The following is a 26,142-nucleotide window of genomic DNA, read 5'->3' as shown; positions in this document are numbered from 1 at the left end:
CAAACAAATAACACCATTTTCAATGCAAAGTGGGAAAAGATTGTGGTAGTAAACTTGTACACACCATTAGTAATCATGCAAGGTCATGTGAAGATGATTACCTGTAATAACACAGCACCTGCTGCATCTCCAAACAAAATGCAAGTGCCACGGTCAGTCCAATCAACATATCTAGAAAGAGCATCTGCTCCAATCACCAAAATATTGTCGAAACCACCACCTGTCATCATTCCAAGAATTTTCAGCAATAATAGAAAAATGAAGCTTAAAACAAATCTGGGAGTGGCCAATTACAAGCACCAATCACCTTTTATAAAACGTGTGGCTGTTACAAGACCCAACACAAATCCACTACAAGCAGCAGTGATGTCAAAAGCCAGTGCATTTGTGCAACCTAGTTCCCTCTGCACCTGATGCCAACATTGTGAAACATTTTACCGTGTTATTTATTAAAGCATGAATATGAATATAAGTATTAATTGCATACAAACTTTTTAAAAATATACATTCTAGTAAAAGATATAAGTATATGCAGAATGATCAGGTCCCTGGCCAACTGTTTTGTTGCAGGAAGTGTTTTACTTTGAAAACAAAAATAACAAGATCTATGAAAACACACTGTTAACTGCTATACCTCATAATTTACATACATCATACATGAAATAATAATACGGATGGAAGTGTCTAGATATAGGAGTAACATATATCTTTATTAGCTAATGAATTCATTACAGAGAACAGGACCAAAGATGGTCAAGCAAGGATTACAATTCATCCAACTATGCACTACTACCTTCCTTGGCAGTACACAGCATATTTACTAGACCTGGCAGTTGCCAAGAGACATAACTGTCAACAAACCACCACTTACAACTACCCAAGAGTAATAACCAATGGACAATTAGTACATTGATGGAGAACCAAAATTATCAAACATAATAATAGGCATTGCACGCTGACTACATCATCCCTCCCAAAAGAAGTCTTCTTCTAGATAACAAATATACATCAAGTAATATTTGGGAAGACAAATGGCAAGAGTGTACAGTCTAGACAGTAACTTGTATTATGCAAACTCAACCTAGTAGTATACTCCAGAAATCAAATGGGGGTCTAGGAGCAGTGCTCCCATCGGGATAAAGGGGCAGCACCCCTGCTGACAAGACCAATTTAACACCTTCAGAACCACAAAACTCCATGGCATGCATCTTTTTCTTGATTTTTTTAGATGCCAAAACCAATACTAATAAAGCCCAAAAATAGATGTTCTCCATATTTGACCAATGTATGTCACATTTTTTATCAAATCATACTCCCCACTTCAAAGCCGATTGTTGCACTAGTTGTTGTAGGGAAATCGCATTTGGTACAACCTGCTATAGTCACACTGAAGAACTGAGAAGCGTACAACGGAGACAATGAGCAAACTACCCTTGAAGATGTTATGCAGAATGCCTTGAACCACACCCATACGTTGTCAAACCACAAGCCAAAAACATGTGTTATACGTCATACAGTGCGCCAAGGGCCTGCCATGTTTGTCCTCTGATAGTACATTCACATTCAAGACTCTTGTGTGTCATACAGTGTGCCAAGGGCCTTCTATGTCTCCTCCGATAGTACATTCACATTCAAGCCTCTGTTTTCAATCATGCTTGTCAACTCTTGTCCCATTATCTCCATCTCAATTAAAGCTAGCTTCCTTCCAACACTCACTGTCAACAACACGGTGTCAATGGCCAGGGTGTTGGTTGACTTCTCCCTCAACTTGTCAAGCTCATGGCGGAGTATGTTGATACCAACAATGTTGGTAATGGCCATCTTGAATTGCAGCATGGTTTGCAGAAGGTTGGATGCATGTACAGGTACAATTTCTTACAACATTTGTCTCATGATAGTTTCCTCATACTCTGATTGTGGTGAATTACTGGCAGCATCATTCAAGACCCTTCTCTCCTCCGTCATCGCTCAGTCAACATCAGCTTTTGCTCCCCATACTCTTTCCTTCTCTGTATGGGAGTCGGGATATATTGTTGTAAGTACCCAGTTTTGCTCTAGTAAACTATAAGCCCCCTTTCTGAAAAATTAAAATAAAATACCGGACCATTGCTATGCATTAAATCAAGTCTGTATAGTTAATTAATCATTTATCTTTGATCAAATCATCCCATGATCATTTATCTGATTATATCCTAAAGTTTGACCACTTTATCCCAAGTTTATTTAATTAAAAGAACATGCTCCCTTGTAATTAAATAATAAAAATCCCCTTTATCCAAAGTGCACATGAAAATCACTTTTCTAAAATAAATTAAATTAAAATAAAAAGAAAATCCATCCACTTAAAGTGCACTTTCCAATGAGATGGAATCTTTTGACTTTTCAAGAAGGCTTTTGCCTCTTTATCTCAACCACTCATTGGTTTGCCTCTTAATCTTAGCCTTTGTTTTTGCCTCTTAAAGACATGAGCACATAAATCAAGACTTAATCTCCACCATTCCTCATTATTTTGCCTATTAATCTTGATGGTTTGCCCATTTCCAAGTTTCTTTAAAGGGAGGCTCTCTCCTCATTCTCTCATCTTCTTGCATCTTGGCTCATCCTTGCATCTTGCATCTTGGATTTCACATATAGGAGCTCTCATCTTGCATCTTGCGTGTGCAATAGAGTATGTTGATTTGTGCTAAGGTGATATTGTTATTTTGTCATATGATTTCTTGAGCACTAGTAGAGATCTTGTATCATCATTTAGCTTAGCTTTGTTATTTCCTTTCATGCATCTAGCATAGAGAGTTTCACTTAATTAGAATGGCATAGTAACCTTTCATCCATGTTAGCTTAGATCTTTCTTACATTTTGCTTGTAGCTTTACTTGTTATTTATCATACATGCAACCATGGAGATCTTTGGATAAATGCATGTGATTTCTTTGAATCTTCCATTTCATAGTGCACTGGAAAGCTATAAGCCACCTTCTAGGACTCCAAATTCATTTAATATCTTGGAATCAAGGTTTATAGAAGTGGTCACATATTTGACACACAACTGCCATCTTAAATTGGAGTATGGTGATCGCCCATACTTCCTCATCTAGCTCCTTTATGTCCAACATGTTGACTCCCTTCTATTTTGGGTAGTCAGTGTCGTCGTGGTTGCCTAGACCACACCACTTGCACAATAAACTCCTATTGTGCTTCCCACTTTGGTAGTCTTGTGCAAAGTAACCCCACTCGGTACACCTTCAACAATTATGATAGGACGTCCTCTCGAGTCACATTAATATTTGATTATGCCGTTGATTTCCATAATTGCCTGGCTATATTTTTGGGGTTTTGATGGAATGGACTCTCCCTTGTGAAGAGTATTTGCTTTCTTTTATTCTTCAAATTATATGGACACTCCATTGAATGACTTGTCATTCGGCAAATCTCACAAAACAACATTTTAGGACAATTACCTTTTGTGTGCCCTTCAATTTTGCACTTCGTACACCATAGTTCATAACTTTCTCTACTGATCCCTTTCTCATCCTTTAGATCTTTAATCATTCTCATCATTTCTCATCATAGGGCCTAGACTATTGTTAATTCATCATTGCTACTACCCTCAATACCATCATCATCTTGTGTCTTCCTCTTCCCTCAAGAGAATGTCTTCTTTTCACTCTCAATTTCAATTGCCCGACTATAGGCATTAGCACAAAGGATGGAAGCACCACTTTCATCTTCTTGCACAAGGAGAGAATCAACCCCTCAATGAACCGCCCCTTCTTCAACCCATGGGCTAGCTAATTATCCAAATTGCCCTGCAATTCTTTGAGCTTGTGATTGTAAGCTCATCCTTAAGTTCTTTCGTCTTTTTTCATTGTAGAACCTAGACTATTGTTGATTCATCATCGCTACTACCCTGAGTAATATTGTCATCATACGTCATCCTCTATACACTCTCATTCTTCCCTTGTTTGGTATTATAAGTATTAGCAACAATCTCATTGTCAGTTGGAAGCAATTTAAACTCGTACTTGAACACCCTCCTGAATGTTTCCCAAGAGACTATGGATGAAGCATCCATTCTATGAACCTGTCCATGGTTGTACCTCATAGCATTGTTGGAAACACTCTCAACCAATAGTCCTTGTCAACCTGACCATTTGCTACCCAAATAGCCTCACATCTTTCTAGTGCCTCGTACGATCTTTTGAACAATTCCCTATGAACTTTGGCAATTTATGCTGATCTACATTCGGACTTATCGGAGGAGTTACCATCTTTCTCACCTACTTGCTCCCTTGTGCATTGGCCCTGGGTGCACTGTTCTGACAGCTGCATTTGAGTGCTACACATCCACCTCAAGTGCCCACAACACCTCGAGTGTTTTCAGGCTTTGTGTCTTATTTGTACTCCCTCTATCCAAGGGTCTTCAGTTCAAATCCTCTAATGATGGATCCTCCTAAGATTAATAGATTTTCAATGCTGTGCAATGTCCATCAATTCAAGATTTCCTTCTTCATGCTCCTTATCTGATAGTGTCTATACAATGGTTGTCTTTACTTAAATCAGTAAGTTTTTACTAATTTCTTGTAATATTTTTCTTCGTTCTTATTCTGCAAATCTTAAAGATCGCCTAATTACTTGGGCAGCCTCTTCTCGCCTTTATTGGGATCCAAGGACATGAATCATGCAATGTTGAGCCAACTCTTCTTAAGGCAATGATGCCAAATGTGTATTGTTGGACCTAGTAATTAACATAAATGAAATAGTAATACAAATGGGGATGTGTACCAAATATAAGAGTAAAATATTTTTATTTTAGCTTGTGAATTCATTACATATAAGAAGACAAAAGACGGTCAGCCAAGGATTACAATTCATCCGCCTATGCACTACTTTCTTTCTTGGAAGTACACAACATATTTAAAGGACCCAGCGGTTGCCAAGAGAGATACAACCAACACTTACAACTAACTGAGAGTAACAACTAACAGAGAATTAGTACCTTAACGACAATTAATACATTGACAGATAACCAATATTATCAAACATAACAATAGACAATGTATGCCAACTACACACGCAAAGCCATGGTGCTACATGTAATTCACTAGAAATAGAGACAACATATATTGAATCCAAGTTATCAAATCTTAATAGTTCCATTACCATGCAATTTCTTCATCAATGGGATCATTAGCACATCATCCTAGTTGTATCAAACTCATTTATCACATTTGAGGTCCTCCTAACAAAAGGCAAAACTGGAAAAGGACAGGCTCAAGTGATCTTCCTCAAAAATAAATGCCAAGATCATCAGTAAATAACAAAGACCTTAATTATGACTCCTGACTCCTTGGAAGAGGAAAATTTCCATTCAACCACATAGATGTATCTCCCCACCCCCTCCCCCCAACACAAAAAAAATCCCTTAATTTCTAGAAAAAAGATGTTTTTGAGGCATAGGGACTAGGGGAAATATCCTCCTACCACACCACCACCACTACTAGGACATCAAGGACACTTGGGATGGCAAGACATAACAAGGACTACCAAGAGTCCCTTAATAATCTTACGAGGCCTATAAATCTCCGTAGCCCCAAAACCCCACAAGAGGGTGTTTCCCCTCGACCCCACTATAGTAGACCCCTAAACCCTGTTGGAAGCATTTTTCGTTGCACCAAAAGCTCGAATTATTGATGCCTGATATGCATGCCAAATTGAACCTGATCCATAGCACGAATCTCCAAGGAAGTGCTGACCACCAAGTCAAAAATCTCCTCTTCAGCACCAACTGAGCCTTCAGCACCCAGTGAAGAAAGACTCAAACCTATGACCCAAGGCTCTGATACCACTTGTTGGAAGCATTGGATGCTGCACCAAAAGCTTGAACTATTAATGCCCGATAAAAATGCTAGATTTAACCTCATCCACGACACGAATCTCCAAGGACGTTCTAACCACCAAGTCAACAATCTCAACAACACCTATCATCAAACTAGCAAAGGGAAATTATGAGTCCATACTCATAGTTGCACTAGTGAAACCGGGAGGAAGATCAGCTTGGGATAATATTATAGACCATGTTGTAGGTGTAATTTGTTATAATATTGATTTTGATGCTATATATGTCTATCGGGCATTGAGTGTCCCTGTGCACTTTGGACTAGACTTTCGGAAATGCATGGAAACCCTCTCTCTCCATTCCCAAAGGATCCTACAGCAGATTTTCTTCTTCCCCTTGGTCATGCAAATCTTATACCATTTGATGATGATGTTAATTCTGTAACTTGTTAATATATACTGGTCTGAGAACAGATCAGTTCGATCTGAGATTGCATGATATATATAGGAGAAATTGTTTGCATTGTCTCCTTTATAAATCGGCGCCTATCCTTGGGATAATTGTTTAAGACTAAACTAAACTTAGTTGTGAATGTTTATAATTAAACTTAATCCTCCTCAGAAAGTCGCCGACTTCTAGAGGGTTGGGCAAATAATTTTGGAAGAGACATGTCCTTTCTAAGGACATGTCCCTTGACTCCTATACATATAGAGGGTAAGGATGAAGTCTAAGGACACACAAGATCAAATAAGTCTGCTCCTTAGTCATTACTACCTTCATACAAATAGCAGAAGTAAAACTCAGAATTCTGATTTACATTTCCAATCGAGTTGAAGGCAATATTCTGAAATTATTCACAGCAAGTATAAAGAAGATAGAGAGGGCAGAATTTAATCTATATTCAGTCCAAGGAATTTGCAGAAACTTTACAGATGATATATTTAGGGAGCTTGAGTATACTGTTGGTCTTGCATGTTCCAAAGAATCGAAGACTTGTATTCATGTTCCCACCCCTCACATTGAGACACCATTTCCTACTTCTTTAGAGTCATCAAGTCCATTGTTCCCTTCCAATTTCAGCTTCGTAGGATTGTTGGCAAGTGACCAGGCATATAGTCGGTCTTGCATGTTCTGAAGAATCGAAGACTTGTGTTCCTGTTCCAACTCCTAACACTGAGACACCATTTCCGACTTCTTTAGAGATCAGTTTAGTTCAACAGGTTCATTGTTCCCTTCCAATTTCAGCTTTGTGGGATTGTTGGCAAGTGACCAGGTATGAGGGCACAACTGTTGTCATTGATGGCAAAATATTCATCTAGTAAGGTTGCTTGAAGTAACAGTCAGTTTTGGTTTTGGTTTATTGAGAAAATTGACTAAGTACACTTCAGGAAAACTGCCAGCAGTTAACTTCTTTTGTTCAGCGAGCTTAGCAGATTAAGTATTATTGGCCAAAACTTTGGATATAGTCTGTATGATGTCTGGATATGATGTCAGTATGTTCACTTGAGTTAGTATGGCAGTTAGCACATGTTTTGGCTAAGGAATGTGAAGACAGGTTTATATCAGAGATTACAGAATAAGTGACAGAGTTTGGGCATTTTGGCCTAAGGAATTGAATTGCCTTGTCAATTCAATTACTTGGCAATGTACGGATGGCGTCTTACATCATAACCCTCAGTTAGCAAGTTTTGATAATTAATTTTGGAATTGTGCTACATGTTTCATCATTAAGGCCGACTGGATAAAATGTTTTGAAGGGTACATAAAGGGATCAGTTTTTACATAAGAAGTATGAAAATGATATGCGAACTTCATGCGAGCTTTACGATTGATGCTATGATGATGTTTTGATGATCAGATGCAAGTTTTATTGTATGGCCAGAATCAGATGCGAGATATACAAAAGACTAATCAGATATCAGTACAGTCATTTTGGTATTGTATCTATTACTCATTGTATAGGTTTGATATCATTGTAGAGCAGTGAACTCTGATTGTAATACAACTAGTAATAGGGTTGAGGCCTCTAACAAGGTCTAGTCCTCTTGCAAGGATTAATGTACTAAATGATGGACATATTGTCATTTATGTCAACGGATGAAATAAACTATAAGCATCATCAATGTCAAAGGGACAAAAAGCCAAAGCGTAAAGGTTGAACTGCAATAAAAATAAGAAGCTTGAGCAGCTAGTTTATACAATGAACAATGATAATAATAACTACCGTGGGTCTGAGTAAATTAAACTAATTGGTAAAAAAAACTACATTCCAATGACCTCCCAATAGTTGAGATACATAAACAAATGATGGCAGTGTACAGAAAATTCCACGATACATAATATCAGGTGCATAAGAACGCATATGGGAGTAGCCTCTAATAAATAATTATGTGTAGTGGATGGTGAGACTCAAAGAAGAGGAGCCAGCCATTTTTGGAAGGGAACAAATATATTCTTTGTCAGGAATAAGTCATGATATTCATACAAAATCAATTAAAATGTATAGCCATTCCTGCTAAGTCGTGTTGGAGGTTTATAAGGATTATTGATTCCACATTACCTTGAATAGCCATCGCAGGTCATCACAAATTGATCAATGAAAATGGCAATCAGAATATTTGGAATCAGTCAACACACACAGATATAATTGGGAGCCAAGATGGAATTCTACGCAGCAGGAGTCTCTATCCAGCGGTTGAAGATTTTGCATCAAAGGACAGGCAAAAATACATAAAAGTATCCATAAAAATAGATGCATATAATGGTATTGAGAACTTCCATATTTACAATGTCGGAGTTCACAAAAAATAGATGCCATAATAAGTGTCAGTGATAATCAATTATCGAAGCAGCAACCAATATTTATTTGGCTACATATAAAGAAGGGCATCGTGTAAAAGAGACATGCTCCTGTCTGAAGAAAGAAAGAACTGCGACTTGCTTTATACGGAAATGATTATAGTGAGAAGAATCTGCAATTATATTGTGAAGTGGAAATAGGATTGAGGACAAGCCTGTTATATTTTGGAAGTCTCAATAAAGCACAAAATGGGAGGACAATAATTGAATGATTAGAAGCAACAAAAACTGCAAACAAATATCAACCACCGATTAAAAGACAATGAATGATGCTATAGAAGACCAATAACCTTTTGATCGATGAATGTTGCAAATGGACGCATATAAAAAAAATTTTATTTGACAATATCAGTCTGCCAATTACAATATCTGTCATATGATAAGCTTTCAAATTACCCCACATGTGCTACTGTGAAACAGGACACAACCCGTCAGTGGCAAATAATCAGTTTGTAGTGTTGCTCTCAACAAATACACGAACGATTCCACGTCAGAAAGGGTTCTGTGTCAGAAATGATTCCATAAAAAAGGGGAGGATGCCATAGCATCAAAAATCATTATAAACCGTGTCTTTATTTTGGCCTGATCGTGTACAGAGTCTCGAAAGGCAAATCAGTGAATTTATCATTATAAACAAAGTTTAGTTTCACAAGGCAGTGTGATTAATCAAGTGAATATTAAGTTAGCAATAAAATCAGTAAAAGAAAATAGCTGTTGTCAAAAGCTGCAATATAAGGGTACATTCATTAAGAATCGAAAAGTCATGTCTTTCGCAATTATAAGATATAAGGACATGTATTGAGTGAAATAAAAAAGTGAAGGGATGAGTAAGTCAGCCGTGTGAATAAGAAGAAACGTACAGGGTGAAATGAGCAGTGAACAAAAAGAGAGGAAGTTGTGCTTAATGGAATATATGCATATACGTTCAGTTTAAGGTACAATGTGCTGAAGTTATATATATATATAAAAGTCAGCCGTGTGAATAAGAAGAAACGTACAGGGTGAAATGAGCAGTGAACAAAAAGAGAGGAAGTTGTGCTTAATGGAATATATGCATATATGTTCAGTTTAAGGTACAGGGTGCTGAAGTTATATATATATATATATATATATATATATATATATTTGCATATGGTGGTCAAAGAAGAATGCAAATAGGTAATGAGCGAAGAATGGTGGGAGGAATATATGAAATAGAAATCTATACAGAAATTAAGATATCTATACAGATCTAGTAATCTGATATATAAATTTAAAGAATGAAATAAAATAACTGTATATACATATAACATTATACAAAGTGAGGTAGATATAAAATAAGTAAGAAAGAAAGAATATGCAGACCTAAAGAAGTATGAAAAGTTTGATTAAATCGTCCATCATCAATTGAAGTAAGCAACATCATCAAGGTGGAGAAGCTGTTTTTTGTGCAGTGGGTTGGTGCTCACAAAGACGAGCAGTGGGGGTTGGTGCTTCCAGTAGGTTGGAGCCTATGAAGTGGGGGAGTTGAAGCTTCCAATGAGTGGGTGCTCATGAACATAGAGGTCGTAGCCTCTAGTAGGTTGGAGCCTACAAAACATTGTAAAAGAACAGTTTATTTAAGAAAGCATTTTATTTGCTGTGGTTTTCTCCCACATTGGGTTTCCACGTAAATCATTGTGTCATTGTGTTCATGTGCATAATTGTTTATTTCAGCATTTGAAGTTAACTGTTTGGATTAAAGTCTCAAATTGGCAAAATCGCTATTATTCTGATTCACCCTCCTCCCCCATCTCAATATAATCGTGTTCTCTTCACTAAATATATGTCATGACTCCTAACAGGGTCTAAACTCCCAAAAGAGAACTTTTAGATTAGTACATTGTTGTGGGTACCATCTCCACCAGTTTTTTCCCTTGGCCATGGCTCCCTTAAAAACAAATCATGGTGTTACGAGTTTCTTATTGTTGTGTGCTTTACTTTTCAGTAATTTCATTTGTTGATGCATATGGTTAAGTTTTGAAATATATAGTTGATGTAAAAGAGTTGCAATACTGATTCACACCCCCCCCCCCCCTGCCTCTTAGTATTGCCTATTTGTAACAATTAGAATGACTTCTTGCCAGATAATGCAAGGTAATTTGTTGAGTCACACATTGCATAAATTGGAGACATATTTGAGGATCTTCACTTCCTCTTTGATGGCAATTTGAACAAATCTAGTCATCCCATCTTTAGTGCCTTTAAGGTTGTTCATTAGGTATCTTCACAGTTGTTTTGATTTTCTTTCGTTAATTTGAAAACTTTTGATTCAAACATACGGACATTTGACGAATTTCTAGAGGCACACACAATTTGGATTTGGGTTCATTGTAATACTCAATACTGTGGCAAAAGCAGGCCTTTGGGGATCACATTAAGTCCTTTCCTTATCTCACTAGTGCATTTCTTGTGTTATCTCTCTTTTGGAGAGAAGTTTTCTCCCTCTGGGTTTCTCCCTTTTTCTCCATTTGTGAGAGATTTCACTCATTTGTACATGGGTGCCAAATTAGGCCTAGTTGCCAGTACCTATTCATTCTTGCATATCATGCTTAAATTCTTTTGCTTCTCCTTATGTTTCACCTAAGATGAGGTGTTATAGCATGCATGTATGTTGCAGATACATATAATTTTTGCATCACGCACACTTGCATATGTTGTAATTCATAATCATGTACGTACTCAAGAATATTCTCTTGCATAATTGAGCACATGTTTGCAGATGCATGTCTAGCTTAAGTTCACTTAGTTGAGCCTAATTTAGCTTAGTTCAATTTAATTTGGCTCTAATTTGAATATCTAGCTCTAGTTTTTCTTTTTCAGTTAGAGTTGGCATTTTTTCTATTATTGGGGCTATTGATTTCCATAAAAGTGTGCCACTCATCCCAATTGTAATCCCAATTCATTGTGTGCAATCAATACAGAATTCTCAGGATGCAAAAATCATCTTGCTTCCTGATCTTCTCTTTGTGACAGATGGTGTGCTTGCAGATGATCTCTGGCTTGTAGGTTGATATCATTATCAACTCCTACACACACTTTGGTGATTGTAGACATTTTGGTAGTGTTTGGGTGTGTTTCAGGTGTTCCGAAAACTATTTGTACAAGTGATGTTCCAGTCAATTCCCCAGCTATCCATTCCTCATGTTTAGCATTGGGAAAGAGGGTGATATGTTTCAAAGTATTAAAATATACACCAGCAGTGCTTGTCAACCCTACACGGGCGCATTTGAGGAAATTCTGAGCGGAATGCAGGCCTACACAATTTCCAAGGAAGGTCATACAAGTGTACCAAGCCTCACGAGCTCATTTCAGTCGAGCATGAGCATTATTACTCCACGCGCTGCCTCTTTGATTGATATTGATCCCTGTTGATAGCACCTAGTCCTGGTATGACTTGTAAATTACTGTTAGGGGTGCACTTCTAGGCCAAATGCCACTATTGGATGTCATACTATTCATAGTACCAGTGATACATTTTTCCAGCTCTATTCATTACCCAGATTTACATAAAAAATCTATTCAAATTCAAAAAAGTGAGTAGAAATGTGATTCGAGGTGTTGTTTAAGAGATACTACACTTTTGAATCCATATGACATGCCTTTGGAGCATCTAGAAGCATGTTGGGTGTGACTGAATATTGTTGCACACCTGGATCTAGTCCCTTCTTATCATTTGGAGAGTGAATGACGGTGTTGGACTATTGTTGAGTGTGTGGTGACTTTCAAGTGGAATCATGTGAGAATGGAAGTTGACTCAGTGGAATTCAATGCTGCCAAAACCTGCAACGGAAGAATTACAATTGGGAAGCTAGTTCCACATGACAGTTTACACTTCTAACATGCATCATCAACTCTATTTCCAAGGGGTGGTTACTACAAATGGTAGTCCTAAAATGCAATGCAAATATATCATATTAAATAGAAATGAGATATTAAATGATTCTTAACCTGGCGTAGATTATGCTGCCACGAAGACACCCTAGACAGAGAACTGAACCATAATGACAGGTGTTACAAATGTGATAATCCCATGATATTTAGAGGATAATTCTAAAAGTATTAGTATTACTATGATTGCAAGTCACGACATTAAATATGACCAACTTGGATAGATTAATCTCTCCTATTGAAGACAAAAAGCTTAGTGACAAGTAGGTTGAAAAAGTAATCATGGTTAACTTTCTGCTTAAGGGATAATGAATATATGAAGAGATTATTATACATAATTATGCCCTCATAACTCAGTTCGACTTCAGGACTAACATTTTCAAAGAGTTGAACCAAGTTCACAAACTTATTGGCCACAACATGGTGCGCCTGATGCATGGCAGTCAAAGGGGGATCATGCAAGGATTCTTATGAAGTTGACCATGGAGGACATAGAGGGGTTATATGTTGCTTTGGTCCAGTTGAAAGAAGAATAGATGGAGATTTTATTGAGCCTGTGGAAACAATGGCACTAGTAGTATAGAAAAAATGGTGCTATTACAAAAATGGGGCACGTGTAGATGTGCCATTGGATGTACGTGATGTGATTTTTGTAGTCCCTATTTGTTTACTTCGGGTGCAAGAATTGGTGAAGTTCAATCAAATGGAAGGGTTTTACTCTGAATTCATATGTTGGTAGATCCAAAGGTATTGCAACCACTTTAAAGACTGACACTAATCAATGCATACAAAGGAGTCGATTACCTTTACTTGTGGATCAGATTATGTGTGCAAAGGCTGTTGATGGTGCTGTTGTAGTCTCAAACCTATATGGGGCAGCAGGTCCAACCAGGTACAGGCCTGTCACAAGAAGGTAAGCATCTTCATTTGAGAAAGATGAGAAGTATGAGTTGTTGTGAACCCTTCACATTGGAGCAGCCCTTTTCATTTCAATTTCGTAGATGTGATACAAGGATAAGTAAAGAGGCATGTTGGTGCTCGTGATTAGTTCACCTATGCATGAAGAACAGGTTGGCTTGTGTGTTGCCAGGACTTGTTGTGAAGAGTTCTTATGTTGGTATAAGGACTCAAGATCTCTTCATTTTAGTGCCAAAAAGATCCTATTGGCAGATGCATGAAAAGAAAAATTATGTCTAATCTCTAAGCAAACTAGACTGTTGGGATCAAGGTTTCTACATTTGCAAAGAAATTGCAACAGTGTAGGTGATGGATTCCATCATCAAAAAAAGAGCAAAGTGTTTGTCGTGACGACCAAGAGATGGAATGGGAACATCTCCAAACATCATCAATCAAAGTTACAAACCTCAGAATGACCCAGGACAACATGTTTTTTGGGATTGTCACTTGTCTCGTGTGGCCAAGACACCAAATGCCATGGCAATTGTGAGTGACCCTGGCAGAACTGGCAAATTTAAAACTATGCAGACAAAAAAGTGAAATACGAAAAAAATTTAATCATTTGATCTTTCAAATGTCGATTTCACATGACTTGTGTGGATTGTTCCTCATTCTATGGTGATTTTAGTCCATCTCTTTGACCATTGTATAATCTCCCCAAAAAATTCTAAAGTAACTTAATTAAATTAATTGATTAAATTGTCCAAAAATTAATATTATTTCAAAAGGGATGAATTTAATCAACTAATTTAATTTTTAAAATAGTGAAAATAATAAAATACACTTCATTAAATAAAGTTCTCTAGTTGTGACAAATATTTAATGAGGCCTTGCCAAAATTAAATGCATCCTAATGTTCTTAACCGAGTTTGGAGTTCTTTATAAAGAGGCTTCTTGGGCTGTGGTAAGCATGCCTTTATTGATTTGTTATGATGAATTTGTATGATGATTTATGATAAGCTGGGGACAGAAACCCTCCGTACATCAAAAAAAGAGTTAGATATAAACCTGACTCTTTCTAAAGATGGATTTGTGACGGAATTCACAATTGGGCCAAATTTGTGAAGTCTCTATCGGAAACAAATTTGTGGGGTTAAGGGGTTAAACGTTTAATTCAGAAATAAAGTTACTTCTTTGATTTTCAGATTAAAGTTATTTTGATTGAAAAATTAATAATATTATTGCTGAAGAATGAAGTTTGGCACTGGGTAGGCAATAGCCTACAGCACAATGGTAAGTTGTAAGCCTTATTATGGATGTAATTAGTAGGTATTTGCTTAATATTAATAAAGACAGAGAAGTCAATCTATACAAAAGAATGAAACAATGTTTCCCTAGTAAACGATCATAAAGAATAGAAACTTTCTATTCTAGCTGGAAGAAAACAAACAGTTATCTACAGCCTAATTAAATATTAGAAACATTCTAATATTTACAATAAATTACAAATAGATAACCATTAACTAATAATAGACTCCATCTATTATCATAATACCCTCCCTTGGTTGATCTATCCACAAAACCAAGTTGTCCTCTGAATTTGACAAACTTATCAGGACTAAGAGGCTTGATGACAATGTTTGTAGTCTAAACCGTGGTAGGAACATACTGTAATTCTATTGTCTCGTCTTCAACTAATTGTCATATATAGTGACAGTGAACATCCACAAGCTTGGTTCTTTCATGGAAGACTGGATTCCGTGCTAATTTGATAAAGTCTTCGTTATCAACAAAGTGGTCAGTCTTGCTAGTGACATCTGTATATCCTCAAGCATCCAATGAAGCCAAACAGCTTCACAACCTGCCTTGATTGTCCCTCTGTATTCAGCCTCTGTAGAGGAGAGAGGCACTGTCTATTGCTTCTTATTAGTCCACATGACAGATCCCAAACTGAGCACATATCCAGAAGTCGACTTTTTATCATCAACAGAACTTGCCCAATCTGAATCTGTGAAACCACTGAGTCTAGGATTAGAAGTTTGCGAGTAAAGAAGCCCATAATCTAAAGTGCCCTTCACATAACGAAGCATACGCTTTGCTGCCATCCAATGATTAGCCTTAGGAGTTGTCATAAAGCGAGAGATGTAACTCACGGCGAAGCTGATATCAGGCCTAGTAGTAGAGAGGTAGATGAGGTTGCCTACTAGTTGTCTGTATGTAGTATCATCAATGAGAGGAGAATCGGACTTGGCTGATAACTTGAGACCTTTCTCCATGGGTGTAGATGTGGACTTGCAATTCTGCATACGAAATTTGTCTATTAGAGCCATGGCATATTTGGACTAAGAGATGACTATACCAGAAGACTATTGCCAAACATCAACACATAGGCAATAGTGCATGAGCCCAAGGTCAGATATATCAAAAGACTAGCATAAACTCTGTTTGATTCCCTGAATCAAAGATGTCAAACTCTCAGTGATGATCAAATCATCCACATAAATAACCAAAAGAATGATGTAAATATCGATAGTCATGATGTACAAATTTGAGTCTGAAGAACTCCATTGGAAGCCTTGATCACTGAGGTGCTTATCAATTTTCATGTACCATGCATGAGGGTCCTACTTCAAACCATAGAGGCTTTCACCAATCTGAGAACCTGATGTTCTTTACCAACCTTAATACCAAGACGCATTCACCAAGTACTCAAAAATGTTCATGAGGTATATGCACGCGTATCCTCAATGATACTTATCAGAGGAAGATTCATGGTGTATTTAAGGAACTTAATCCACCATGCAAGATATAATCTATCATGATCTACTTAGACATCATAAGATATCCGTCATAAAAGAAGATTAAGTTATTGCAAGATCATCACCTTTCAATAACTTCTACAAATACAAGTGATGATCATTTGGAAGTCGTCACTTTTTCATGACGTACACAGGGGGCGGGCCCATTAAAATCATACAGTCACACATATGACATAAAAAGTTTACATGAAGTCAAACTCCCTTTGAATCTAATATTAACTTTTCTGACCTTATCATACATGGTTGCCTATGATGAAGTGTCAGATTCCCTCTGAATCTAATATCAATCTCCTTGTTCTTGCAAGAGCATCCCTGGAGAGAAAGAAATGGATCAAGGCAAATAGCTCTTATAGTACGTATAGAAATACAAATAAGAGATTAACTACGAAAACATAAATAAAGGTAGTTCTCAAGATATAATAATCAGAAAATACTTATCTCTTGTAGTTAAAGGATATGAATTAAAGAAGATTCTTAGGCTACTCCCACTAACATAGATGCATAGCCTTCAAACAATAACCTTCATCTCCATACACTTTGAACATTATAGCATGTAATGTGCTTATGAATTCTCTAACTCTTGAGTCCTTAGATACACACAAGTCTTCGGAAAGAACAAGCACTTTGTTTTGAATCCGGACCCACACCCCATGTTTGGGTTTGTAATAGATCTTTACCTTTGTCTTTGTTAATTTTAATCAACAATAACAATATTGTTGCCTAATCTTATTTGGTTGGCTTAGGCACATGAATTAATAAATTATAGATCACACAAAGTGATCAAGTTCCTTGTTCCCTGTTTGCTATCCTTCCTTTGATCATGTTGGTAAACAGATTTGTCACAGTAGAATTGCCCAACGGAATGTGTGGCAAACCGTTCACAACAGTTGGATAGGCCCTTGGTATGCGGCCTTCCTCTGCGTTTTGAGGGGCAGCTCCCTCGTATGATATAATTTTTAAAAGGTTTTTCGATTAAAGAATCTAAAACTTCAAAGTTCAAGACAAAGTCGTGGAAGACGAATGCACCACACGCCCTCACAACCTTCTGTGGTTAACAAGATCGATAACAGAGGTGCTCAAGAACTACGCTTGAAAGCAACCTGTATTATTAAGCACATTCATTATCATCCGTAAACACTCGCATAGCACCATGAGAATGTCCACTACAACGTATAACAATTTGGATTTTAAAATAAGAAACGCAAAGCAGATCTCATTTCATTTCATTGCACCAGGAAAAACAATAGAGATTTTTCAATTCAGAGACAAAAAGTGTACATACTTTCCAAAATTTATCCCTAGATCAAAATTTCAGCATAGTGTTCCCTTATTTTTCCAACCAAAAAGTCCCTTTACAAAGCCAAAAGGTGTCCTTATATAGACAGAGGTTAATAACTACCTCTTCGTGGTTAATAACCACCTCCAAAATACGTAATTTTGGAAGGTTAATTAACCTCAAGAAAATTAACCTATACAAGGAAACTTGTAAAAACAAAACTTTAGCTAGAGTTCCTAAAGATATTTGCATATACAATCACTGATTCTTCTAGCTACTAATTCTATCTACCCGGACACAATTGATCTATCTCGGAAAGCCCTGTAAGCATCTAGGATGATCATCATTGATTCATAGTTCGGAATGAACACATTTTCCATCCTGAGTTTGGCTGTGAAGTATCTATCTTGAATTTCTTCTGACTCCTATTGATAGGCTGAAATGTTACAATCTCCCAGCGTGACTGCAACCAGGCTAAGCTTCATCATAGTTTCAGCATCTGATACATGGTTCTCTATTTCTGAATGAATCTGAACACTGAAGGAATCAAGGAGAAACCGACAATCAACATGTTGAAGATCACTTACCGGCACCCCACCTGTGATAGTAGAGATTAATTCATTTGTACTCTTTATTTTCAGTTGCTCCAAAGAAGCTATTAGCTTTTCGAACTCAGTGATCCCTTTGCTGATGTTTATCACCTTCCAACCAATACTTTTACTTCAGATACGTATTTGATTGTCACTTGGATCAACAATAATTTTCTCAAGAAGTAGGGTGCTCGCATCCAGCTTGGCCATTTCTTTTAATTCATCAGCTACTTTTTGCCAGTTGGGTTTTTGTTCTTTGCTATTTTCCAGCTCCTCAGAAATTTCCTGTATCTGCGTGATGGCTTTCCCATATATCTCTTTCACTCCAGTTATAAGTTTTGAAGCGTCTTCTATCATCCTGTTTATCCAAGCCTCGATCATCATACTATGTGACTTTTGTTGGCCGATTCTTTGAACAACAATATGATCTAAAATACTATCAAGCCCTGTTAGAACCGGTGGAGTGACCACGACTTGGGTATTAGAAGGATTGCTGATTGAATTAATATAAGTTGTCATCATCTAAACTTGTTCTTTGAGTTGCTCTTTGGCTCTTTTCTCTTTCTTTGCCCTTTGCAACATCTGAGTGGCAATCAGTTCAAAATTTTAAAACTCTCTTTCCGCATTAGAAGGACCAAGGTCAACCTTTTCTAGAATGAAATCTGATTCAGATGCTTCATCAACATTCTTTTCAACTATAGGCTTGGCTAATTCCACACACAAATTGCCTGAAGTTTTATCAATAGCTAACCTGGACATCACCTTGGTCTTTTTCGCCTTAGGAGGCTTCTGAAGAATGCTAGAGATCATATCAAATGGAGGTGGGACCATTTGTACAACTTTCTTCCTCTTTTGAAGACTATCCTGGAACCACGAATGTGTAATTTTTGAAGCTTGTACGTCACCTGTTACATTTTCAGCAACCATCATTAAGTCTTCTGAATTAGATAATGGGTTATCTAACTGTGTGATGTCTATTATTGACATATCAGGAGGAGGGAGACTCAAATTAGGAATCACTGTATCATGAGGGGATGTAACAGGGACATGTGATTCAGCAATTTGAGGAGTTCTTTGATCTTTTTCACTGGATTCATTCCATTCTTGATTCATTTTACCTTTCATTCTTGTCCTTTTTCTTTTGACTGTAAACCTATCCGGCTGATTCAGATCTTCTTCCCGATCTTGAGCACCTGTATCCAGTTGTTGTGTCGTCTCACTAGAAGTTGCCTCTATCGCCATCTGAGACGATTCCCCTATATTATTTCTCCTCTCTGTATTTTGAGATTCACCAGTTGCTTTTTCGGTTCTGACTTTACTGATCCAGTCTCTTGTTTTTTTAAGAACATAGGAAGACCTCTCCTTCAAGCTTTTCAATTCAGGAATTGACCAATCAATAGGAGGGAGCTCTAGCAATTCAATTTTCTCATAATAGTAAGGATCGACCAAAGAAACCTCATCATCATCTACGCTTGTCACATCAATGTCCAATCTCTCTTCCTGACTTTGAAGTCATTTTCACAATCCTCCCAAAAGTCTTCTAGAGCTGGGAAGTGACCAAGACTAGGATTTAACTTTAATCCATTCAATGCATAGCCCTTACTGTCATAAGGGAAACGCATCGTGTAAGGATGCAAATTTATTGTGGCAATAGATCTTTCAATGTTCCTGGCATCTGATGCAGTGTCACAACTATAGTATCCGATGCCGATAGGAAAAGCTATTTCATCTATCCTCCTGTTCCTGCAAAGTTATTGATTTGACTAATTTGCCTGCACATTTCAATTAAGACTAGTTTATCATCAACAAATCTAGGTAACATCAGCGAACATCCATCATAGGCAGCTAGCCGGATATAAGTAAACTTCGGAAATTGTATAAAAACACTTCCATATTTTTGTACTTTCATCGCTGCTTCTGGTGAAATCCTGAGTCCAATGTTCCCCTGAATTTCCCTTACAGTTAGCATGGTGAACGCATCATTCACTCTTCTGAAATGGTGTAGGCTGTTATCATACTGAATTTGAGGAAGATGATTATAAATGATGGTTGCGTCATCATAAACGCCCTGCCGGTTAAGTCCTGGCCAACTTTTAGTGCTTGCAATAGCATAGAAAAGGTATGAAGTCATATAAAAGTAGTCATTTTCTTGAAGTCCCATGAGCTGTCTATGCAGTGAGTCGCTGATAATTTCAGCCCAATCAATGTATTGTTTTCCTTCACAGACCATATTAATGAATAGAAACATCCAACCTTCGAACTCGTGTGAATCCCGAAGACCAACGATCCTACTCAACAAAGTTACCATGTTCGCCGCATCTTCTTTCAGTGATGATCTGTGAATGGATTTGCCTAATTGAGATTTTCCTCTTCTTGGTTGGAAGAACCACGATCTTGCCACAGTATTTAAACATTGGGTTTGATTGGCAGTAAAATATTCCTTGGCAGTTCTCAGGTTAATGCTGGCATATTGCATCCTAGTGGGCAATCGAAAAATGATAGCAATAGAGGCGGGGTCCAGACGGACAATTGCTTCATTGTTCGGTGAAAGAACTTCTCTAGTGTTGGGATGATAAGCCTTCATGCACTCCAACACTAATTCTGGGCATTGTACGGAAATGGGATGTCCGCCTGCTTGAGCCAAGCCACTTTCCAATATTTTTCCAGCTAATGGAGTCTTTTCTTCATTTACAAGAGATGACCAGAAGTCTTGAAGGCAGATACTTCCTAAAATGGTATCACCGATATCTGGAAGCGTACTTCTTAAAACAGGAGCATAACTCGGCCTCTGGTACTTGTACTTCATGGTTTGATTTCCAATTTTTCTTTCAAATATGGTGGATGTCTTCAACCCCGCACTGCACTCTTTATTTCCAGCTGAATTTGAGTGACGTAATCAATGAGGCTTCCATGGCTACAAGTTAGGAACGAGCATTTCATTTTGTCAAACATTTTGCGTGCTTCCCTAGCACTCTATATGTCATGTTCATGCTCATCACCCTTTCTTTTTAATTTGGGCATTTTGTCAAATAAGTTAAGAGCCATCTCAAGTCTTGCACATATTCCGCCATGAAAGTTCTTAAGAAGCCTTCCCTGTCGGCACCTTCAAGGTTGAGATCTGGCGATAGAATGAACAGGTGACACAAATACTTTAAGCAATCCGTAGGCTCAGTTCGCTTTGCTTTAGACTATCTCCGCCCCGCTAGCTCAAAAACGATAACGCACTCTATATGTTCTGTTTGTGCCCACCACCTTTTTTTATCTTGGCATTACGTCAAACAAATCAGGGGCGATCTCAGGAGCTGCTTGCATTCCTCATTACATGTCCATGGATTTGTATTTTGTCTTCACCAATACCGGAGCTAGATAGTTCTCCATTCATGTTTGCAGATGGGCGCTGTCCACAAATTATATTTTAAATGACTTTAGGAAATTTGAAAGCGTTACGGGGCTGAGTCAATATGTTATGCTTTGGGTCTGCGGCTGGTACTGTACCCGCATATTTTCAGACTTAGCAAAGGCAGTATAAACTCGGGTTTTAATATCATACCCACTGCTCACCAGTTGACATGTTGGTTAAACAAACCAAAAACGCATTTGATTCTTCAACGTATCCTTCCCTTGCGCACGTGGACATGAGCATAGACTCCTCTGTATCGCTCAAGCACTCATGCGTGAGGTTGGCTGGCAGCGTGATCGTTTGATTAATCACATTAACCAATGTGCATTTGAACTTGTGCCACGTTATGGCCCCATATGGCTTACAAAATTTTGAAGCATCTCCCACTGTGAAGGAAAGCCGCTGCTGAAAATGACCCCAATAAAAGTAGAATCGTGGGTTGGCAAAGCGTTGAATGAGGTGGTGTGAAGTTGTTTGATAAACGTTCTTACCCTGCACTGCACTCTTTATTTCCTTATCATTACGACACCCTCGACACCAGCATTTGCTACAGCTGCATATGCACAGGTCTGAATTGTTTGCATTCCAATCTTCTATCCGGCTGTTGCATTATTAACAATGTTGCATATATCACCTTAACAGGTTAATAACTACCTTATAGAGGTTAATGAAAACGTATTTTTGAGCATTATCATTAACCTTTTGATAGAGGTTAACGAAAACGTGTTTTTGGTAGCTCTCATTAACCTTTTGAGAGGTTAGGTTAGGAAAAACGTGTTTTTGGGTGTTAACATCAACCTTTTTGTTTTATGAGGTTAAGAAAAACGTATTTTTGAACGTTATCGTTAACCTATTGGGAGGTTAGGAAAAACACGTTTTGGGTGGCGATCATTAACCTTTAATTACTTGAGGCTCAGGAGTCGGATTTCAGCGATTTCAAGTGATGTGCGGAGCTGCTAACGAGCAGGAGACATGGAGGCTTAAAGACTCGCAAATTTCATAGATAGAATGATCAATTTAAGGCTTAAAACCAGGCAAGTTTTAAATATTAACCATGGCTCATAAAATTTAAACAAATTTTATAGTCGGGCAACAGATCATTGTCCTCTTTCTTTTCTCTGATCGATGCTTGGTCATGAACTTTGTCGCTTATATGACAATCTCAAGACAATATTCACATGGGCATGTTTACTCTTGCATTGACATAATAGTCTTCATATAATTGTCAAAAGAATGATAGTCTCCATTGAGAGGGAGCTTACACAACAACTCAGTCGATTGTCACTCTTATATATGATTACTAAAGCCCATATTGACAAACTGCTCCTTTAAGAATAATCCTTATTTTCTATGTTCGCTATATCACACTTAGACATCGATCTGTTAATAATGAGAGGCGTCGATTGCTAATATTTTCTGAAAGCTTCAAATTTCATGCATCATTATAATATTGTTGAAAATCAAAACTGTAAATGCCCTTTGTATAGAATCCACAAAAGAACTCTAGATGTAATGCAATCAAACATTTTGTGACTAGTATCTCTATATGAGGCCATTTTCGGGTATATTATTCTAGGGTTGGAGGCAAATCTAACTGATAATTAAACAGACTGCTATAATTTACAAGGTTTTGATCAATAGCTCCAATCAACATATGTGATGAATAAATCTGACAGTTAAAAAACACTTATCTATAATAAGTTTCTCCACCTTAAAAATGCATCAATTTGCATAGATAATGACTACTTCAGTACGTTATGCATATACGTCACTTTCTTGATTATTTCATTTGGTTTGATTCACAACAATCTCTATCCAAAGGAATTTGCACTAGTTGTTATGATGAATGAACACTCCATGCAAAGTATAAATGATGTTGATTAGCCAAAGGTCGTCCAATATAAACGTCTTTGTGTTAAGCAATTGACAACTTCCATTCAATCAACAATATTATCGTTGGCTCTCCCTCTATTATGAATTTGTTCAATCTTAATCCAATATTAGAAGAATTTCTTCCATAACTTTTGAAATTCGCCCCCACATAATTTTATCTCAAAACCAAAGTGGACATAATCTTAATATTGTCATTTACAATCTATGAAATGTTCTTTATTTAATGTAGGCCTAGTAAGGAACCTGCACTGATACCATGTTGATTTTGAGATCGTTGTGGATGTAATAGCACTACCTATGTTTTTATGTGTTTTTCAAATGCAATGAACTCTCTTCCATTTATATTGTGGATTAGACAAGGAAAGACATGACCCTTCATGGGACATGTCTATTCATTAACACACCGTTTTATTATTTTATGAATTTAATATAATAATAATTTTTTATATAACTATGCATACAATTATATATAGTGTTTGTCTCATAAGAATTATCCGACTAAAGATACAAAACATCAACACTGAAGAAGTGACTTAATAAAAATAGATGCACACTCCAACATTCTTGGAGCCCAAACTAGAAGCCAAAATTAAAAATTGCAAGCATTATTCAACTTCTCTCACTCACTGAGCTCATCGAAACCATCCATTGACTAACTATAAATAGTAATTGCCACCTAATAAAGTCATAAGTCCCATCAAACGATGTAAATAGTAAGTCCCACCAAATAAAGTCATAAGTCCCATTAAACGAAGCCATGACCCTCGAAAGGGTCCTCTAATCACCAGTATTGGCCTACAAGGACCCAGTAATAGGCTAAATCCATCCACTATCATTGTCATGCCAAAAAGGGGACATTACAGATAACATTTCAATCTTCCCTTCTCAGCTGACTAGTAATAGAACCTCTCTCTCTCTCTCTCTCTCTCTCTCTCTCTCTCTCTCTCTATATATATATATATATATAAATATATAAATATATGTACATATATATTTATTTTAAATATATTATTAAGAACATATGAAGATATAATTTTGAGTTTATTATTATATTTGTACATGTAGGACCATATATGGGTCCTCACTCATAACAGAATTCGGATATAATATTCAGCAATCAGAATATATTTATTTTAAAATATTTATTAAAACATATGAAGATATAATTTTGAGTTTATTATTATTTTTGTACATGTAGGACCATATATGGGTCCTCACTCATAACAGAATTCTGATATAATATTCAGCAATCAGAATTACTCGCTGATTGCTTGCCAGCCATGCATCTGATTTGCCAAAATGGCCAACACCCACTGTTGATATGTATTTCTTTTGTATTCCTTCTGAATACCGAATAAATTATACTTTTCCTTTATTTATGCTAAGTAATAATTTTATTTTATAATCTGCTATTCTTCCATAGAATAGCAGAAATGACATATGTTAAATAAGAAATGTCCGATCATGCTGAATGGGGTGGGAGAGATCTAATTTGTATATCTCCAAAATTGAATGCTAAACATCCTTTGATAATTGATAAGACACCTCTCTCACTCCTCCATAAATATTAGTTTACAAAGAATAACAATTATATTTTTTTATTATGATAAAATTTCATAAATTATCATTAATATATTAAATTGATTTATATTATTTAGTTATTATTAAAATCAATGAGTACTTGATTATTTTAATGTTGCATTTATTATTTATTAATTGTTATTTCTGCAAGGGGCCATGACAATTTGTTGTCAAAAATAGAGAGTAATTGTTGTGGTGATCATTAAGGATGATTAAGGATGAAATGGAACATTTCCAAAAGTGTTTGATCAAAGTTGCAGACCTCAGAATGACATGGAAAACACATTTTGGTGATAACATTGCTTGTCTTAAGTGGGAAAAATATAATCATGTAGGTGAAAATATCAACCAATGCAGAAAATGCACAATTGCCCCTAGCCAATTCATAAAATTCACCATAATGCAGACAGAAGAATTACATGAGCCTTGTCAATTGACTTCTAATTTTTTGAGGATGACAGACTCAAGAGAGGCTATATGTTGCTTTCCCACAAATTTAAAAATAGCTATCATTTTCTCGTGATTTTAGTCCTCTGCAAACATTGTGTGTTCGTGAGACTATCAAAGGTCAGAGTGTGGCTGTGTTAGGAGCTTCAATTTTTTTCTGTGTAAGCTCGTGGATGACATATAGACAATTAAAAATCTGTATCCAATTGATAATTATATTAGAACAAGGAGTATCTTCTGTCTACAGCTAGAATTTTCCATTCGATCAAAAAAAATCCAAGGACAAGGAAAATTGTGCTTCAGTTTGTTTAGCATATTTATGTAACACTTGTAACCAGTCAAATTTAATAGTGAAATGTGGAATATTTGCCGTCTAGAACTGGATTTTTCACCCAATCAAGGATTTTTCCACAACAAAATTACGTTTCGATTCGTTGTGTATATCTATTAGTTGATTTTTTTAGTGGTTTGATGAGATCATATCCATTGTCTTTTGACATGTACACTTGTCACATTGTTTAATTAACCATTAAAGATGATTGTTGGCAGATTAGTTTAGTATGGTATACCATACTTGATTTTGTGTCATTCGTAATATAATGGCTTTGATTGAAATCTGAAAAACCAGATGTAGCT

The 26,142-nt window shown here is 36.8% G+C and overlaps 1 protein-coding gene across 2 annotated transcripts in view; it reads right to left on the bottom strand.

Annotated features, from left to right (window-relative positions):
* Positions 1-26,142, bottom strand: part of LOC149564520 (3-ketoacyl-acyl carrier protein synthase III) — a 69,312-nt gene that overhangs the window by 4,234 nt on the left and 38,936 nt on the right. The window contains exons 4-5 of one of the 2 annotated variants that reach the window (XM_089818075.1): positions 308-410; positions 102-220 (exon numbers count right to left, since the gene is read on the bottom strand). In XM_089818075.1, coding sequence (XP_089674201.1) covers positions 102-220; positions 308-410 — 222 coding nt within the window. The remainder of the gene's footprint in view (positions 1-101; positions 221-307; positions 411-26,142) is intronic. The other variant, XM_089818076.1, reaches the window with a different exon arrangement.

Source organism: Cupressus sempervirens, chromosome 3 (genome assembly GCF_028749045.1).
Source record: "Cupressus sempervirens isolate cs-2001-9-10 chromosome 3, ASM2874904v1, whole genome shotgun sequence".
Lineage (NCBI taxonomy): Eukaryota > Viridiplantae > Streptophyta > Pinopsida > Cupressales > Cupressaceae > Cupressus > Cupressus sempervirens.
This window is presented reverse-complemented; position numbering and strand designations above follow the sequence as displayed.